This window comes from Dama dama, chromosome 5, assembly GCF_033118175.1.
Source record: "Dama dama isolate Ldn47 chromosome 5, ASM3311817v1, whole genome shotgun sequence".
Classification (NCBI taxonomy): Eukaryota; Metazoa; Chordata; class Mammalia; order Artiodactyla; family Cervidae; genus Dama; species Dama dama.
Window position 1 is genome coordinate 88,271,479 of NC_083685.1, and position 15,031 is coordinate 88,286,509.

General features: G+C 48.6%; 1 protein-coding gene across 2 annotated transcripts in view; it reads right to left on the reverse strand.

Annotated features, from left to right (window-relative positions):
- The window catches only part of ADAP2 (ArfGAP with dual PH domains 2), a 34,939-nt gene extending 20,291 nt beyond the window's left edge, over positions 1-14,648 (reverse strand). The window contains exons 1-5 of one of the 2 annotated variants that reach the window (XM_061142836.1): positions 14,463-14,648; positions 13,524-13,654; positions 11,614-11,705; positions 7,839-7,918; positions 6,484-6,596 (exon numbers count right to left, since the gene is read on the reverse strand). In XM_061142836.1, coding sequence (XP_060998819.1) covers positions 6,484-6,596; positions 7,839-7,918; positions 11,614-11,705; positions 13,524-13,654; positions 14,463-14,556 — 510 coding nt within the window. In that variant the 5' untranslated portion in view covers positions 14,557-14,648. Of the gene's footprint in view, positions 1-6,483; positions 6,597-7,838; positions 7,919-11,613; positions 11,706-13,234; positions 13,277-13,523; positions 13,660-14,462 lie in introns of those variants that run through there. The other variant, XM_061142837.1, reaches the window with a different exon arrangement.
- Between the last annotated feature and the right edge of the window lie 383 nt (positions 14,649-15,031).

A 15,031-nucleotide genomic window follows, 5' to 3' on the forward strand; every position in this document is an offset into this window, starting at 1 on the left:
TAAAATTAAAATGAATTAAAGTTAGGACTTCAGGGACTTCCCTGGTGGTCCAGTGGCTAAGACTCGGTGCTTCCAATGCAAGGGGCCCAGGTTCGTCCCCTGGTCAGGGATCTAGATCCCATAGCTTCCTGGAGTTCCTGCACGCCACAACGAAGACCAAAGATCCTGAGTGCTGCAACCAAGACCCATCACAGCCAAATAAATAAGTAAATATTTTTTTTAAAGAGACCTTAGTTCCTTGGCACACGTACTCCCATTCCCAGTTCTCAGTGGCCATCTGTGGCTAGTGGTTAGAGTTCTGGACAGATGCAGACATAGAACATTTCCATCACTGACAAAAATTCTAACGGACAGTCTTCTCTAGAGGGAAACTTGATCTTATTTATTAAAACACTGACTGTTTTGCTCTGACCCACAATTTCACATCTCAGAATCTATCTGAGAAAGTAACTGCATTACTATGCAAATACATATGTCAAAAGATGTTTTATTACCATGTTGCTTATATCAGTAAAAAAAAATTATTTAAATGTCCATCAATGATAATGGGTTAAATAAATAAATAAATCATGGCACATCCACACAACAAAATATCACAGAATTGTCTAAGGAAAATTTAAATCAATATTACTAATATGAAAAAATATCCATGATATCTACATGTAAGAAATACCAAGTACTAGGACAGGATATATAGTAGGAACCTATTAATGCAAAAATTGTACACACATATATATGCATATGCTACCTGCATATAGTGTATATATGATGTACATAAACTATATGTGTATATGTTTATTTGCACATACATAAGAAGTATGGACAGATTCAGGCCAACATTCTTCATAATGACTTTCTTGAAAGATTACTAGAAGACTTTCCTTTTAAAATATTTACTATGAAAAATACTAAAAATACAAAAAAAGTATATTTTGACAATATTGTTCCTTAAAAGGAAATTCATTTTAAAAATATGACATTATTAATAAAGTCAAAATCCCTTTAATTACTACTTACCCTGTCCCTTCCCCTCCTCCATTCCCCACAGTCAGTCACTGTCATGAGTTTGATGTTCATCTTTCTAGCTCACTTTTTATACTTTTATACACACAATACACATGCCTATGAACATACATGTGTTATGTGGCTTTAATTTACATAAATGGTATCATATAATATAGCTCATTCTACATCTTACTTTTGTCACTCAACCTGGTAGTTTTTAGTTCTATCCATGTTGAAATGAATCCATCTACTCAGCTCTTGTAAATGACTATACCAAAAGTTATCCATTTATTTTCCTGGTGACAAATATTGAGATCGTTTCTAATTTTTTGCTGCAGTCAGCTTGCGTCCTTGGCATCCATCTGTGAGGGTGTCTCTAGGTCACAGTACATACTTAGGAATGGAATTGCTAGTTCATAAGTGTGTACATCCTTGACTTACTGAAAACTGCCAAGTTATTTCACTACTAGCTCTCCGCAGTGGTTGCCCCAATATTTACTTCCAACAATAACACAGAAGAGTTTTCCTTTCTCCATATCCTCACCAACACTTGATGCTGCCAGTTTTCTAACATTTTGCCAACACAATGAGTTTGAATGGACTCTCAGTTTGTGGTTAATTTTCACATATTCAGCCTAACTGAGGTATAATTTGTAAGCAATAAATGGAACTCATTTTAAGAGTACAGTTTTTTGACAAGCATATATGCTGACGTAACCACCACCACCACAGTCAAGATATACATCAGGGACTTCCCTGGTGGTCCAGTGATTAAGAATCCCCCTTGCAATGCAGGGGACGAAGGCTCAGTCTCTAGTCAGGGACTAAGATCCTACATGCTGCAGAGCAACTAAGTCCACGAGCCACAACTACTGAGCTGATGCGCTCTAGAGCCCATGCGCCACAACAAGAGAAGCCACCAGAGTGAGGAGCCCGTGTACCACTAGAGAGTAACTCCTGCTGGCCACAACTAGAGAAAGCTTCAGTGCAACAATGAAGACCCAGCACAGCCAAAAAAAGGAATATATAAATACTTTTTTTTAAAAAAGAGGCGTAATCTCTATCCCCTCCCCAATGACTGATGCTGAAGCTGAAACTCCAATACTTTGGCCAACTGATGTGAAGAACTGACTCACTGGAAAAGGCCCTGATGCTGGGAAAGATTGAAGGCGGGAGGAGAAGGGGACGACAGAGGATGAGATGGTTGGATGGCATCACTGACTCAATGGACATGAGTTTGGGTAAACTCTGGGAGTTGGTGATGGACAGGGAGGCCTGGCGTGCTGCGGTCCATGGGGTCACAAAGAGTCAGACACGACTGAGTGACTGAACTGAACTGAACTGAACCGAATTGGTTTTGGTCGCATGACTTGAACTGACCAATAGCAAGCAGTTCCTGGCCTAAGCTTTGAGAGGCCTGGCAGCATCCTCGTTTGCTTGGGGGAAGTTGGCCGCCATGCTGTAACAAAGCTTGAGCTGGACTCCTGAATGAGGAACATTCACAGAGAGAAAAACCACAAGGAAGCAAAGCACGAGACATGTGAGTGAAGGCTTTCTGGGTCTCCCAGCCCAGCCCATTCCAGGAAAATGTAGCAGAGGGAATGACCCAGTTGAAGTCACAGGGAGTACCCTGCAGCAGCCACCACCTGCTCAAATTCCTGGCCCCAGAGGATTATGAGACACAATCAATTGCTATTTCAAGCCACTAACTTTTAGGGTGGTGTGTCACTCAGTAACAAATACCTAAAATACTCAGTCCTTAGACATCTTTTCTCATCCACCCCCATCCCCCACCTCAGTGATTCCAACCAGTCCTGTTGCTCAACCAGTTTGCACGCTGCTGACTCCAGCTCAAAACTTTCCCCAAACCTCTAGACTCAGAACTTCTGAGAACGGCTTCCTCAGTCTCTACGTGGATGACTAATAAGCATCTCAAATGAAAAAGGACTCATGATCATCCCCTCAGGGAGCTAAATCTTTGCCATCTCAGCAAATGACAAACTAACCTCATAGTTGCATAAGGCAAAAAATCTGGGATGCATTCTTATTTTTTGCTGTGCTGGGTCTTTGTGGCTGCCTTGGGCTTTCTCTAGCTGCCGCGAGAGGAGGCTACTCTCTCTCTAGTTGCATGGGCTTCTCATTGAGATGTCTTCTCTTATTGTGGCTCACGGGCCCCAGAGCGCTTGGCTCAGTAGTTGTGGCACACAGGCTTCGTTCTTCACAGCACGTGGAATCTTCCTGGAGCAGAGATCGAACCTGTGTCTTCTGCACTGGTGGGCGGATTCTTAACCATTGGACCACCAGAGAAGTCCTGTGGATCATCCTTGATCCCTCTGGCTTTCACACCCCATGTCCAATCCTTTGGTATATCTCACTGGTTCTATTTCCAAACTGCATGCAGACCACTTTTAACCATCTCCAACACCATTATCCTGATCTTGGATTATTGTAGTAGCTTCCTAACTGGTTTCTCTGCTTCTACTCTTGCCTCCTCCTGCCCCACTCTTGCCCAAGTAGCAGCCAGAGTGTCTCTTTTTAAAAGTTTTAGTCAAAGCTTATCACTCTTCTGCTCAAAACCCTCCTGCAAGCATGCTAAGTCACTTCAGTCATGTCTGATTCTTTGTGATGCTATGGATCATAGCCCACCAGGCTCCAAAGTCCAAGGGATTCTCCAGTCAAGAACATTGGAGCGGGTTGCCATGCCCTCCTGCAGGGGATCTTCCTGACCCAGGGATCAAATTTGGGTCTCTTATATCTCCTGCATTGGCAGGCAGGTTCTTTACCACTAGTGCCACCAGAGAAGCCCCAAAACCCTCATATGTCTTCCCAATAGCAGAGTAAAATCCAAACACAGAAATTTTTTGTAAAAATATTCTGGTGATAAACCATAATGAAAAAGAATATTAAGAAATAAGAATGTAATTTTTTTTTAAAAGATCATATACCCAATAAGGGCCTTGTATATAGACTATAAAAAGAACTATTACAGTTCAAAAAAAAAAAAAACAAATAACATAATCAAAATATGAGAAAAGGCTCTGAATAAACATTTCTACAAAGAAGATGTGCAACTGGCCAGTAAGTACATCAGAAGACACACAATATCACTAGCCATCAAGGAAATGCAAATCGAAATCACAATGAGATATTATCTTGTACCCATTAAGATGGCTATGATCAAAAAGACAGATAATAAAAAACATTGGTGAGGATGTGGAGAACCCTCATACACTACTGGTGAGAATGTAAAATGGTGCAGCTACTTTGGAAAAATTTCTCAAAAAATTAAACATAGAGTTACCATATGACTCAGCAGTTCCACTCCTAGGGAGAATTACCCAAGAAAATTGGAAACGTAGCTTCACATAAAACCTTGTACATGAATGTTCATAGCAGCATTATTCATACTAACCAAAAAGTGGAAACAACTGTCCATCAGCTGATGAATAAATAAGTGAAATGTGGTATATCCATACAGTGGAATATTACTTGGCAATAAAAAGAAATGAAGTACTGAAACATGCTACAACATGAATGATCCTTAAAAACCTAATGCTAAATGAAGGGAGTCTGCTATAAAGGACCACATATTGTATGATTCCATTTGTATGAAATGTCAAGAACAGGCAAATCTGACAGTAGATTAGTGGTTGCCTAGGGCAAGGGGAGGGCTTCCCTGGCGATTCAGCGGTAAAGAATCCACCTGCCAAGCAGCAGACACGGGTTCCACCCATGAGTCCGGAAGATCTCCTGGAGTAGGAAATGGCAACCCCCTGGGAAATCCCATGGACAGAGGAGCCTGGCAGGCTATAGTCCACGGAGTTGCAAAGAGTCAAACATGACTGAGCGACTAAACAACAGGGCTGGGGGAGGCTGGTAGAGTGGAGAACTAGAGCTCACACATGTGGGTTTTCTTTTTAGGGTAATGAAAATGTTCTAAAATTGACTATGGTGAAAGTTGCACAACTCCACGGATATACTAAAAGCTATTAATTACATACTTTAAATAGGTGAACTGCGAAGAGCTGACTCATTTGAAAAGACCCTGATGCTTGGAAAGATTGAGGGCAGGAGGAGAAGGGGACAACAGAAGATGAGATGGTTGAATGGCATCACTGACTCAATGGATGTGGGTCTGGGTGGACTCCGGGAGTTGGTGATGGACAAGGAGGCCTGCTGTGCTGCAATCCATGGGGTCGCAAAGAGTCGGACACAACTGAGCGACTGAACTGAACTGAAATAGGTGAATCCTATGGTATGTGAATTTACATTTCAATAAAGGTGTTTCCCAAAAAAAAACAAAACAAAACCATCTTCCTATGGTTTTCAAAGTCTTCCACTATGTGAGCTCATCTCTCTCCATTATTTTTTTTGCTCACTCTGTACCAGGCACTCTGGCCTCCTTCATGCCCTATAGTCTCACCAAATACACTCCGAGCTCAAGCCACGGCTATGGCTCATGGTTGGGAAGTTTGTGTGCTGAACAAAAAGCTCCTGGCTGAAGGGATGAGGAGAACTGGCATCTAGGCTTCTGCTTGCCTAGACTGGGACCAGGGATGCACCCTCTGAGAGGGGTCATCTTTTCTAATCAGCACACATGACCATGCTCCTGCACATACTGTTCTCTGCTTCTTCTACCCCTCCCCCACAAAGCCACATAACTTACTCATGTTTATTCTGTTCTGTGCTCAAAGGTCATCAGAGAGGCCCCCTCTGACCACCTCCCCACGCCCCATACTTGTATCATGCTCTAACCCTTCACTTTCTTTTATTTTACTTCATAGAACTTATTGCCACTGGATAGGTAACATATATTTTGCTTATTACCTGTCTCTATTCACTAGAATGGAAGCCCCAAGAGATCAGGAACTTCGTTTAGTTCACTGCTATATCTTCAGTGCTTGGAATAAGGTCTAGCATAGTAGGTGCTCGATGAATATATATTTTTGGGCTGCGATGGGTTTTCATTGCTGCGTGAGGGCTTACTCTAGTTGCAGTGATCGGGGGTCACTCTAGCTGCAGTGTGCAGGTTTCTCATTGCGGTGGCTTCTCTTGTTGCGGAGCACAGGCTCTAGGGCACACAGGCTTCAGGGGCTGTGGCATACAGGCTTAGTTGCCCTGAGGTGTGTGGGATCTTCCTGGACCAGGGATCGAACCCGAGTCCCCTGCACTGGCAGGCTGATTCTTAACCTCTGGACAACAAGGAAGTCCAATACATATTTCCTGAGTGAATGAATAAATGAAGTAAAGTCAAGTGATCATCAAAAGCTTAATCATGGACCAGTCTAAGCCCATTCAAGGTGAAGAGAAGGTGAGGTTTTCAGTGGACTGGATGGATTGTATAATGAGGAAAAGTAGCAGCATGTGGTACCTAAGTCTCAGTGACTGAGCTCATCTGCAAGACCAGGCACCACTGATCAAACCATAGACCAGAGAGGGGTGAGTGCCCTCGCTCGGGCAGCAGTAAGGGAAGCTTACCTCTTCTTTAGTGTAGTACTTCAGCAGGCCTTCTCTTGCCAGGAGGACAAACCTCCTTTTCAGGAACTGTGCGTTATCCCTTCCCCGCTTCCACAGGAACCCTTCTCGGTTACCTGCCACCAAAGACGAGAAAGAGTGAACCACCGCAGCTCTAAGACCAACCAGCAATTCACCTGCCTGTTGGTGACCCCATACTGTGCAGTCTCAGGGGTGGAATGGACCGCCCACCTGCTGCTGAAACGTCTCAGATCTGATTTAGCTATTTCAGCTGCAGGATGTGGGCCTGGGGAAACTTTGCAATGCTGTATGATTTTAGTTGGGGGTCCCCCCAACTTTCTTTCTTGGCTGTTTCCTAAGAAGACATAGTAAACCTTTAGGTGGAGACTTCCCTGGTGGTCCAGTGGTTAAGAATCCACCTGCCAATGCAGGGGATATAGGTTTGATCTCTGGTCTGGGAAGATCCCACATGCTGCAGAGCGACTAAGCCCACGCGCCACAACTACTGAGCCCACGTGCCGCAACTATGGAAGCCTGCGGGCCTAGAGCCTGCGCTCTGCAACAAGAGAAGACACCGCAGCGAGACGCCAATGCACTGCAACTAGAGAGTAGCCAGTGCATCAACAAACACCCAGCACAGCCAAAAATAAAGAAATAAACTAAACTAAAAGTTAAAGGAACCCTTAAGTAGGCTAAGAACTGAGAAACTGCACCGATTTTGAAAGAGGCCCAACTTCACCTTGATAGCAGCCAACCGAAAGTCTCCCAAGTACGGGAATAATGAGTGACCTCCGGGTCCCTGCTGGTGGCTGAACACTCTGTGCTTCTGGCGGCTATGAGCGTTCAGCACTGGCTGCCTCTGGTCCTCGAGCGGTTTTGTACATTATGCTCTCTGGGACAGTGTCCATTTGGACTCACAGCAGAGGGGTAGAATGTGCCGCAGGTCCAAGGCCACTGATGAGGTCATGCCCTGCACAAAGGTGGGAAGGGAGGCAAAACCAGCCCACTCTCCTTCTCAAGGCTTGTGCCACACCAGGGGCCCCCTTAGCCAGAAGCAGGTTGTCTATTTCTACCTGGTCTGCCCAGGGGGTCAATCTTCTTGCAATTTATACTAAGACTTGTACACCCTGTGGTCCTGCAAGGACCTGAAACGAATGAGCTTCTCGGCCAAGAAGACCATAAAACCCCACCAGCCGATGTGTTGCTATTTTAGAAGCAGAAGAACCCACACCTTGGTCTCTGGGGCCAGAGGGACAGCGGCAGGTATCTCTCTGCTGACCTTGTTCCTAATACTCAGGCACTTTGTTTTCTAGAATGCATCAGAATCAGCCCTCAAAAGATAATGAAAATAACTTTACCTGGGTGTGAGATGGTTTTCCCATCGGCCATAAATTCCTGTCTCTCATACTTAGCTCGAATCCACTGTTCTTTTAAGACCCTAAAAAGAGAGAACCTTTAGTCAGCTGTGTCTGATGCATCCTCTCTTCATGGCAATTTTATGAGACCTTGTAGCTGAGGATGGGAGCTTCACAGCAGTGCCTGGCTGCCTGGCCAGGCTGGTCATGGTTTCTCCACCTGCATACTATTAACACTTGGGACCAGGTAATGCTTCATGATAGGGGACTATCTCGTGCTTTGTAGGATGTTTAGCAGTATCTCAGACTTCCACCCCCCTGATACCAATAGCAACCCCTCCCAAGTTGTGATACTCCAAAACGTCTGCAGACAAGGCCAGTATCTCACCAGGGAATAATCTCTCTCCCCAGGGGCTATATTCAAACCACTATGCTATTCCAACCTCAACCCCAATCCTCTAGGTCACTGAGACAGATGCCAGCTCCCCTGGACCATCTACTCTGCCACATCACACTGTGTGTTCATGAGCTTAAGCCAGGGGAGTCCACGAGCCTCTCCCCAAGGCACAGCCATGAGATCTGGGCATGCTACAATGGACAGAGCAGTGGTCTTGGGGTCTGACCATCTGGGACCTGGTCCTACTCTACCATTTATCCACTGCGTGACCAAGGGCAAGTTACTTTACTCCTCTGAACTTGGGGAGTATTCCAGTAATATTATATCTACCTATCCCTTAGAGTCGTTGAGAACTTTAAATGCATACAGAGGGCCTAGTACTATGCTGAGCACATAATAGGTGTTTGCTATCAGCCCAACCGGACATTGTCACCCACGACTCATACAGAAAATCCACACAGCTGAGAGGGACTTCATTCCAATTGTTTGGTTCCCTCTTGCCTTTTCCAGGCACACGTTCCCAGGTTGATACGACCGCATCCCATGGCCACAGGGAATGACCTAGAACTGAGTACCTGAACCAAGTTGGTCAATCAGAGCTTGGCCCTGGGCTGTGGGGACCAAAAGGAGCAAAACTGAGAGAGGTGGATTGGAAGCCCTCTCTCCAGGGTCGAGCTGGGAGCTGGAGCTGGGAACATGGCTATGGTGTTGCTCCCAGCTACAGGAAGAAGTATATTAAAAAGCAGAGATATCACTTTGCCAACAAAGGTCTATACAGGCAGAACTATGGTTTTCCAGTAGTCATGTATGGATGTGAGAACCGGACCATAAAGAAGGCTGAGCACCGAACAATTGATGCTTTCGATCTGTGGTGCTGGAGGAGACTCTTGAGAGTCCCTGGGACTTCAAGGAGATCAAACCAGTCAATCCTAAAGGAAATCAATCCTAAATATTCATTGGAAGGACTGATGCTGAAGCTTAAGTTTTGATACTTCGGCCACCTGATGCGAAGAGCTGACTCATTGGAAAAGGAGCTGACTCCCTGATGCTGGGAAAGATTGAAGGCAAGAGGAGAAGGGGGCGACAGAGGGTGAGATGGTTGGATGGCATCACCGACTCAATGGACATGAGTTTGAATAAACTCCAGGAGATAGTGAAGGACAGGGAAGCCTGGCGTGCTGCAGTCCATGGGGTCACAAAGAGTCGGACACGACTGAGCAGTTGAACAACAACAGGAAGAAAACCTGGCTGAGAGAAAGAGGCAGGAATGGGAACCAGGGGGATTTCAGAGACTTGATAGTGCGGGAGCCTCCAGCTTGTCCTTCCGGAGGGTGGCTCTACCTCCATTCTTTGTGCGGTCTGATCCGAACCCAGAAAATCACCTTGTGCATAAGCTGGTTTAAACTGGGTTTCTGTCATGTATAGTCAAGAGCCCTACTGAATGCACTACCCTTGCCCCCAGGACATGGAGGAACTCTGAATCATAGAATCAGAGCTGGGAGAGGGAATGGAGACTGAGATTCTGGAGGTGGAGAATTCAGGGGACTTTTAGAATTAGGGATGGAGGCCATTAGTATTCAACCAGAAGGGGTTACAGTTCAGGGCTGTAGTAGAGGTCATGACACATAGTGTCTATGTAGCACTGGCAGAGAGCCTTGAGCTCAGTAGGTGCTCACCAAGTACCCGGTCCCTTCCCCTTGGAGGTTGGGAGCAAAGGGTGAGGCAAAAGGAGCCCTTTCACGATAAGCCTAGCACATACCACAGCTGGGCCAGCCACCAGCCAGTATGCCAAAGTGGAGGTAGAAATAGATTAAAATTGGCATGAAGGGTTTCCCTGGTGGTCCAGTGGTGAAGAATCTGCTTTGCAAGGCAAGCGACACCAGTCAGATCCCTGGTCCAGGAGGATGCCACATGCTGAGGAGCAACTAAGCCCGAGTGCTCCAGGGCCCACACGCCACAGCTCCTGAGCCCACTGTGCTGCGACTACTGAAGCCCGTGTGCCTAGAGCCTGTGCTCCACGAGAAGAGATGCCACCAAAGTGAGAAGCCAGCGCATCTCAACGAAGAGCAGTCCCTGCTTGCTGCAACTAGAGAAAGCCTGCGCACAGCAATGAAAACCCACCCACAGCCAGACAAATAAAAACAAGTAAATAAACCCTAAAAAAAAATGGCATGAGGGGTGTCTTGTGAGATGTTTTACCTAAGTTATCTCCTTTAATCTCTACCATCATGCTACCACTCGGGCATTACTGTCTACGTTTCAGAGATGAGGCTGCCACGACTTGGAGAGTTCTGCTCCCTTGTCTGCCTTTTCACAGCTGGAGAGTGACAGACAGAGAACCATACCGGGGTCTCCCGAGTGGAAAGCTGGGCCTGCCCTGCCACTCCCGGGATGTTTAAATACTGAGAAATGACAGGACACTAGGTACGGTTGTATAGTTTGCACACTGTCCAACAGCATCCTGCCGTGGTTAGAGGACAATGGTGGCGGAAACACAGCCTGTTTCCTGCAGGCCATGCCTCCTGTCTGCCTGGAAGTAAACCTTCTCCCCATTCACACTCCATTCACACTCAACCCGGAGGCTGAGTGCCTGGGAGGGAAGCTCAGGCTCAGGCCGTCAGTCCTGCAGAGGTCTGGGGGTCACTAGGTAACCAGTGTCACCCTCACCCGTCACCCCCGGGGACCTGAACCCTTCTGCTGCTCCATGGCATGCAATCCCAGTACACTGGATTTTTTCCCAGCGTCTTGGTACAGTCACGAAGGCCCTGGTATCAGATGGGCTAGTCCCAGCTCTGCCTCTATCAGCCTCAGGTTTTTCATCCACATGGTTTTCACCAAATACTGATCTCATAGGGTTGTTGAGAGAATGAAAATTAACATACACAAGCATTTAGCACAGGGCCTGATACATAGTAAAGTTCAATAAATATTAGTAGCTGCAAGTATTTCTATGGTTATTATTTGGGGATCTGGGGCCTAAGCAGCTGCCTTGGAGCTATGCTGAGCTTAGGTGGGACAGCTCTGAGCACAAGATTCCATGCAAAGTAGCTGAAACACATTGATTCTGCTAGAATACTGGCGTTACTCTTCTTAATCAAGTTAGTCATCACCTGTAGGCTATGAGAACATCAAGGCAAAGGGACAGAAACTAAAGCAGATGTCCCATTTCACGGCTGTGTAAACTGAGTCTCAGAAAGGAGAAGAGACGACCCAAGCTCCGAAGGTAGAGAGGGCCTCACACAGATCTCTGTGTTCTCCATGTACCAAATGCTTTCCTGGCTCCACCTGCTGGGCAGGTCCACAAAAAAGACTGTCAGAGACAAAGGCACTGGAGATGGGGTAGTGGTGGGAGCGGGTGGGACCAGGAAATCATCCACTCACATGCAGTCGTTGGCCTGGGGGATGTAGTAGAATGCAGGGACTCTGGCTTCATACTTGGCCTTCACTCGGAGGTTCCCATTGTGGGTCATAAACTGCAAGACAACAGCAACTTGGGGTAAAGTTAGAACTTGAAAAAACGTGAAACGAAACCACAGTCTACCCAGAAGGTCACTGTTCTCACTGGCTCCTAGGCTGAGTCAGGAGACATTCCTCCTGGAGTTTGACATTTCCCCCGACCCAGCTTGGTCACATGTGATGCTCAGAAGTCCCAGCCTGGAACAATGTAACAACCATGCCTCATACAGGCAGAGCACTTTACAGCTCTCCCACATTATTCCATTTGATCCCCTCAATCACTGTAATACTACTGTCCCTGTTATAAGGTGAGGACACCAAGGCTCAGAGAGGTTAGCTGGTAACACAGCTGGTCAGCGGAGAGCTGGAATTTGAACCCAGACCTGCCTAACTCCAAAGCTCATGTACTTTCTCCACTGCCCTCCACAGATGGCCAGGACCACCAGCAGTGGTCCGTAGGAGATAGATGGAACTGGAGGATGCACTTCAGTGCTCCATCCCATAGAGTATGTAGGTCAGGAAGATCACACCAGAGAGACCCAGAGGCAGGCATATGTGTCAGAAGTGGCCCTGGCCATCAGTCAGAACTCAGTAACATCAACGGCATTTCTGGGCTGGGGACACATGTGAAAAAAACAGCCCATTTTTAATCCACGTCTCTTGGAAAGAGTGAACCCTATTCTTCCTTTCCCCACTGGCCACTGGGCTGTGTCCCAGGATATGCATGGGCTTTGGGTCTCCACAGAGCACGGTTCCCATCTCGGCTGTGCCATTTATTCACTGAGTGGCCCCTGGGCTACACCTAACCCCCTGGGCTTCAGGAATCTCACCTGCAAAGATGAAGAAGCTATAACCAGGGAGTGATAAGAGCCAAGTTGCTTCAGTCGTGTCTGACTCTGCGATCCCCTGGATTGTAGCCCACCAGGCTGCTCTGTCCACGGGATTTCCCAGGCAAGAATACTGGAGTGGGTTGCCATTTCCTTCTCCAGGGAATCTTCCCAACCCAAGGATCAAACCCATGTCTCCTGCATTGGCAGGCAGGTTATTTTCCACTGAGCCACCAGGGAAGCCCATAACGGGGGAGTGATGAGGCACAAAGAAATGACCTTCAGGTTTATATGCCGGTTTCCGGTCTTTCTCCTGCATTAGAATGTAAAGCTCCACATAAGCAGAGACTTTATCTTCACTGCTCTCTCCTACACCCAGCAAATGCAGGCTTAGAGGAATGAATGAATGAATGAACAAAGCATCTAGCCCAGTGGCCCAGCACAGTGCCTGGCACAGACAGGGGTACTCAGTAAACGTGGGTCCTTGAAATCCCCAGCCAGCCCAGTTTAGGACTGCCTGCTCTCTGAAGGTTTTCTGGGCAGAATGGTGTCATCATCCAGGCTGAAAGTGTTCTCCATCTCTGGAGAGCAGGAGAACAAGGTGGCTCCCTCCCTGGCTAGGGGGACTAGAGAACGGCTATGGACCATGAATCAGGATACTTCTGTTCTGGTCCAGGACTTCAGCTACTAAGAACAGCAGCTGTTAATTGACTACTTACTTTGTACCTGTCTTGAGTCAGCATTTAATCCTGATAGCAGCTCTGTGAAGGGAGAGTGGTATATTTATAATACACGTGTGGAAAGGGCCCACAGCTAGTGTTAAATAGCAGGCTCCGGACCTTGCAGCTTGCAAGTAGGTAAGCGATGGAGCCAGGATTTGAACTCAGGGTGTCTGTCTAAGGCAACTCTAACTGGCTCCTTACTGCCCCTTTCTCGGCCTCAGTTTCCTTCCCTGGAGAATGGGAGCAGGCTCCTGTTCAAAGGCTCTCCACGTGCGCCCCTTGCTACCTCCACGATACTGTCGTCCCAGAAGTCAAGTCTGACGGATTTCACTTTGCTGATGTCTGGAAAGTTGCGGTGGACTCCGGAGCAGTTCAGACAGATAAAGATGCCCAGCTTGTAAGAGGCCCAGTCGGGATCTGCGGGGTGAGAGGGCAGGGTGGGGAGCTGGCTGAAGAGCTGGCTGAAGAAACCAGGGCTAGGCTAGGGGCGCCGGGAGAGGCAAGGGCTTGGCAGGTACCAACAGCCCATGTCTTCTCTCTCCGCCTCCCCGCCTTGCGCGAACTAAGATACCAGCATGAAACCCTCTGGTCAGCCCACTTGGCCCTGAGGCGGCTGCGGCGGCGGCCAGAATGAAGATCTTGGAAGGAGTCCGGGGGATGAAGAGCGAGAGGCTGAGGCGGGCGCGAAGTGGAAGTGACAGCACTTCAAGGAACTGAGAGGACTGACCCGCAACTCGCCGGGAACTGCGGCGGGGAAGTGGGGTCAGAGTCCCTTGGCGTGCGCCGGGTCTGAGCGCGCAGAACCCCGGGAACGTCCGAGGCGCGGGAGCGGACACTGGGCCATCCGGGAAGACCTGGGTCCGGGGTCTGGGAACCCTGGTGTGTGGGATGTTTGGATCCGAGGGTGGGGGAAGGGGCTGGGTCCGAAAAGAAGAGGTCAAGGACCGTGGTCCGGGTGGGCAGGGTGTCTGGCAGAGGGAGGTGAGTAGAATGGGCAGGGCACCCGGGGCTGGGATCCAGCGTCGAGGTCCAGAGGCGGCAGGTCAGGGGGCCCGGCTTCGAGTGGGGGCAGTACTGGCCGAGGAGAGGGCTGTCGGGGGCCCGGGTCCGAAGGTGATATAAGAGTCGTGCGCGGGGGTCTGGGACCCGCCCGGGTCTGGAGGCAGGGGACGGGACCCGCGGGCCGGCCCAGAGTACCGGGCTACACGCGCCTCCGCGATCTTACCCGCCGCCCCGCAGTCTGCGCAGTACGCGTTGCCGGTGCCCGCCGCCTGCAGCAGCTCCAGCAGCCGCTTCTTGTTGCGCTCGCGGTCACCCATGGCCGGCCCCGGAGGGCTCAGGGCTCAGCCCGGCCGCCCCTCGGCCCGCGGCCGCCCATGGCCAGCTCGCTCGCCCGCAGGTGGAGCGGGAAGCAGCCTCAGCTCCTGCAGCCAAGTCCTCGCCGCCAGCCCCGCCCCCGGGGCGTTAAGCCCCGCCCACTCTGGACTTTCCGCCCCGCCCCCGGCGCGTCCAGTTTGCGCCCCCAGCTGCGCGGATCGCGTTCCTCTCTAAGGCCGCACCGGTCCGGGAGGGACCCAGCACAGGGCTTGGAGTCGCTCACTCTGGCCGCTGATCAAATCCTGGCCTATCACCGGCTAGCGTTGTGACTGTGGACAACCTGATCAACCACTCTGGGCCTCAATTTTCGCCTCTGTAGAAGGAGAATGAGGACATATGTCTTTGGAAAACTGGCAAGGCTCTAACTTCTGTTAAGGCATTCTCTTGATATAGGTCCTGTGCAGTGCTTAGTCGTTC